Genomic DNA, 4,283 nt, shown 5'->3' with positions numbered 1-4,283 from the left:
ACAGCGAGGATGAGCCGTGGGATGTGGAGATGATGGATCGATCTAACGACGAGATGGAAGGAAGCGAGGAGCGACCGTTGGATGCGGAAGTACAACGAAACTGACGGCTCAAGATGGAGTTAGGTGCTATAGTGTTTTTCAGGATCTTCAGATTTTGATGCACTATGATGAAGCGACCGTACGATGCTGAGATGATCCAATCCGACGGCTGAATATGAAGGCGGGTATGGATATTGGAAATGGGTTTGGGTGAGGGTTTTGGGCCTTGGGTATGCCAAGCCCATATCTTCTTTAAGAACAATTCTTCCTCTTCAAGCCCAGTTCTAGCCATTTGGTCTTGCGCACAACATTCTTCGTGGCTTCCTTGTGTGATTCCTCTTGGCTTCCACCACTTTTCTGCTCTTTTTGCTCCGCTATTCATCCAAACTTTATTTATTACCTAAAAATGCAAAATTAGTTAATAAAAATATTTATTCTTGAAAACCAAGAAAATACAGAATATGGGATAAAATGTAGAATTAATGCACAAAAGATGAGTTAAATGCCAACAAAAAGATATAGAAATATGCACTTTTTAGCACTCATCAGTAGTCGAGCAAGTGGATTACATTCCACATAACATTTGAATTTGGGGGAAAATATCAAGTATCCAATAATGGTGTTCAAGTACTTCTAACACCCAAATAAATATATTTGAATTGAGTTGGTACAACCAATTAAACAAAAACCACCATTCAACTATAGCCAATTATCATATTGAAAAGAATAAAATAGCATTAAAGCCAAAACTCTTAACGATCAACAATCATAATTAAATTGACTATTTATATGATATGGACTTATTTTATGACAAAAATAAACAAAATCGGGTATGTTGTAAAAACAGATAAATAAGTCTAGTAGGTACTCAATGTAAAAATCCACATTTTAGTTACATACCTTGGGTTTTGGTTCCCCTATATATATACAGAATCAGGACAGCCTTAGTCGCGCACAGACCATAAACCAAGCTCGAATAGGACACCAGAAACAAGCTAAAACATGACATGCCTGGTTGGGTCGGACCGAGTTGGGCCTGATTGGGTCGAACCGAGTTGTGCCTGGTTGGGTCGAACCGATTTGGGCCTGATTGGGTCAGACCTAGTTGGCTCAGACCGAGTTGGGGCCGAACGAGTTGGGATGGACCGGGCAGAATATTTTCCAACAGATCTACTCGGAAGACGAACAAAATGTTTTCCCTTTCTCTTACAGAACGTCTTCCCTTCCCCTTTCACGATCATTCCGTGATCAATCACAGCATAAATATATAACAATAAAATATATTATAAATTGTAATCACATCACATCACAAACCAAATCAAATCAAATGTATATACAAAGTCACAAATATATTAGATATACCAAAATCAAAAGTAGGGAAAAGAAAAATTAGACCAACTTAGCTGATTTGATTCTAACGATTTAAATATTAGCTTGTGTTGATGTAAAGCATGTATAATAAAAAGAAAAATCAAAATCCGTTGCCGCAGGGTTAGAGCTCGTGGTGATAACGTATTGGAGTGGATGGGAAAGATAAACATGCACAGAGAGAATGGAGATTCTATTCATTAGAGATAATATGTGTTACATAGATATGGTCATTTATATACAATAGGAATAAAACCTTATCTACTATATTGGGTCGCACATCCGTGGGCTAAATCCCTACAACCAATGTAGTTGATTACGGATTCCGGTTCGTCTCAGTCGGGACCGAGACACTGAGACAACTTTATTTCGGGGAGATTCTCGGTGAAATCTCGGAGTCACTACCGAAAATTTGTTTCGAATTTTATACGTATAGTATGTATATCAAGCATTATTTAAACGCTTTTCACGCATAATTGTGTGTAAATACCACCAATTTTTAAAATAGAAACAAGTCTTTGATTCAAAATAATAGAAAACTTAAAATCCATACAAATTTCAAAAACTTCAACCAAGTTTCCGGCCAATTTCGGTCGGACGATTCCGGCCAAATTCCAGCCATGTGGAATTAAACATTCTGCTACCTTGAGAGGCGAAAACCGGAATTTCCGACGAGATCTCGACCATCTCGACGAAATTGACTACATTGCCTACAACATCTATAAGTTTGTTGAATAATGACAGTAGTGTGGATTAAAAAAATACTCCCTCTTATTTTGTTTAAATTAAAGTAAAGTATGTCTTTTCTAAAAACGGAAAAAGTACCTGTTAAAGTTTCACTAAAATCTAAAAATATCTCCCAAGAAATGAGGAGAGTACGGTTACTCTTAGCCGTTTACGGTTGAATGTAAATAATTCAAAATTTGTAGTCTCGTGCTCGGTGCTCCACTATTCGTTTTGTTACATATATTAGTTCCCCTCCCAGGCAACTAGGAGACTCTAGTAGCTTTAGTACCTATTGCATCCAATAAAGGTCAACCCCATTCCTAATTTTACCAAATTTCCATCCAGCACCTTCTGAAATTGTCTGGACCAAAATGCTTTACAACAGTGACACTATGGTAAGGTTTCAAATATTCTCATGTCACCCATACAACTGTACTAGTTGGTCGAATATTTTTCGGAAAATGGGTCATTTGTCCAAATATTTTTAAAACATGGTTCTAATGGGCGAGTAAAAATTATTATGGATGAAATGGACAGAAAAAAATAGCAAGGATGAAACTAGATTCATCCTGGCTTAAACTTAAAAAATTGCGAGGATGAAACTGGATGCATCCCGAAATAAATTAAAAATAAGAAAAAGTATTTGAAAATGGGTAGGATGAAACTGTTTACATCCTGGCTATTTTAACATTTTTGTCTATTTAAACGGTATCAAAACCTAAATGTCTTTTTCGCCCAAAAATTATTTATTTTAGTCTTTTTAACCAATTTTGTGAATATTTTTCACCTTTCCCTCTTAAAGCTGCCCGCCCCAACTACAAAGCAAAAGGATGAGGGAATCGAATTTTCAATCTTCATTTCTGGGTGGTCCATCGACCATGTATTACACAAGATCCACTTGAAGTCTCTCTGTCTAGAGCTCCCAGTCTCCTTATATAAACTGATATACAGACGTGATACAATGTTATAAGCGTAAAATTAGTTGATATACATAGACATGGCTCAAATTCATAAGCTTGGATTTGAAACTGAAATAAAATGTAGTGCAGACAAGTACTTCGGCTTGTTCAGTTACAAAATAACTCAACTACCTAAACTTTTTCCTAATATTTACAAAAGCATTGAAGTCATCGGAGGAGATGGAACTAGCGTTGGCTCTACGAGGCTTTGGAAATTTTTCAAAGGTTAGATTTTTATATATTACTTAAAATTAGGAATTATAGAGAAAGAAAAAAAAAAGGTTATGTTACACATGTTGTGGGAATTTCCTTTTATTTTTTTAGGTGGAAATTGTTATGGGACAACCTTAATATTTATAATTTTGTGCTACAAAAACTATTACAACCTATATTTTTGTTTTTTATGTACATATTGGTTGCTTAATTAACGATATGATGAATCAATACAGACGGGAAGGAAATGACAGTGAAGAATAGAGTAACATCATTCGACAAGGAAAAAAGGTCAATCACTGTTGAGGTTTTCGAAGGGGAAGTCATGAAAAACTATAAAAGTTTATCTGCTAAACTTGATGTGGTTCCAAAGAAGTATGCTGCTGGGAATGGGATCTTGGTAAAATGGTCTCTGGAGTTTGAGAAGGTTAACGATGATATCCCTAATCCAACTGCTTATCTTGATGCACTACGAGTAACCACCAAGGAAGTGAGTTCTTAGGTCGGCTGCAAACCATTCGCATAACCATTACTAAGAAAACCCAATTATGTAGTTTGTCATTTGTAATATATCCTTAGAATAAAAGACAACTTAGCTGGTTTAGTATATGTAATTCTGTGACTTTTAGTTCCACTTTCCGTAGCTGCACCGGCATGGATGTATGTTTTTGTCGTGTTTGTGTGTTTATCATCTGTAATAAAAGGATTGGTTTGAGAAAAAACAATTTAGTATGAAAAATGAATAAGCGCAACTTTCTTAACTAATGGATCATCCACATTTTGACACATACAAAGGTCGGCTGCTCTTGTTCCGTCCAAAATCCACTACTGTAAAGTTAGAAAGCACATCAAATCGCCGATGTCAATGTAATACAATGGTAAAGTTATTGGATGATGATGATATTAGTGACTGAGTTTGAAACTTTCTTGCACTAAATATTTTGCCGATCAAAAAAAAGAAAAAAAAGAAGAAGAAAG

The 4,283-nt window shown here is 35.8% G+C and overlaps 1 protein-coding gene across 1 annotated transcript; it reads left to right on the top strand.

Moving 5' to 3' along the window:
• Positions 1–3,089: 3,089 nt before the first annotated feature.
• On the top strand, positions 3,090–4,057 carry LOC113275501 (major latex protein 146-like). The gene is made up of 2 exons (XM_026525018.1): positions 3,090–3,317; positions 3,542–4,057. The coding sequence occupies exons 1-2, from the start codon at positions 3,131–3,133 to the stop codon at positions 3,805–3,807; spliced, it is 453 nt and encodes a 150-aa protein (XP_026380803.1). The 5' UTR covers positions 3,090–3,130; the 3' UTR covers positions 3,808–4,057.
• The last annotated feature ends 226 nt before the right edge of the window (positions 4,058–4,283 follow it).

The sequence above is a fragment of the Papaver somniferum genome, chromosome 4, assembly GCF_003573695.1.
Source record: "Papaver somniferum cultivar HN1 chromosome 4, ASM357369v1, whole genome shotgun sequence".
In the NCBI taxonomy this organism is placed as follows: Eukaryota; Viridiplantae; Streptophyta; class Magnoliopsida; order Ranunculales; family Papaveraceae; genus Papaver; species Papaver somniferum.
The sequence above is the reverse complement of the archived record's forward strand: the minus strand, read 5'-3'. Positions and strand labels throughout refer to the sequence as shown.

Bases quoted from the DNA above. Each gene is read 5' to 3' on its own strand.
- LOC113275501 (XM_026525018.1), top strand. From the start codon at position 3,131: ATGGCTCAAATTCATAAGCTTGGATTTGAAACTGAAATAAAATGTAGT. The intron at 3,318-3,541 runs GTTAGATTTTTA...GAATCAATACAG, and splicing joins GCTTTGGAAATTTTTCAAAG to ACGGGAAGGAAATGACAGTG.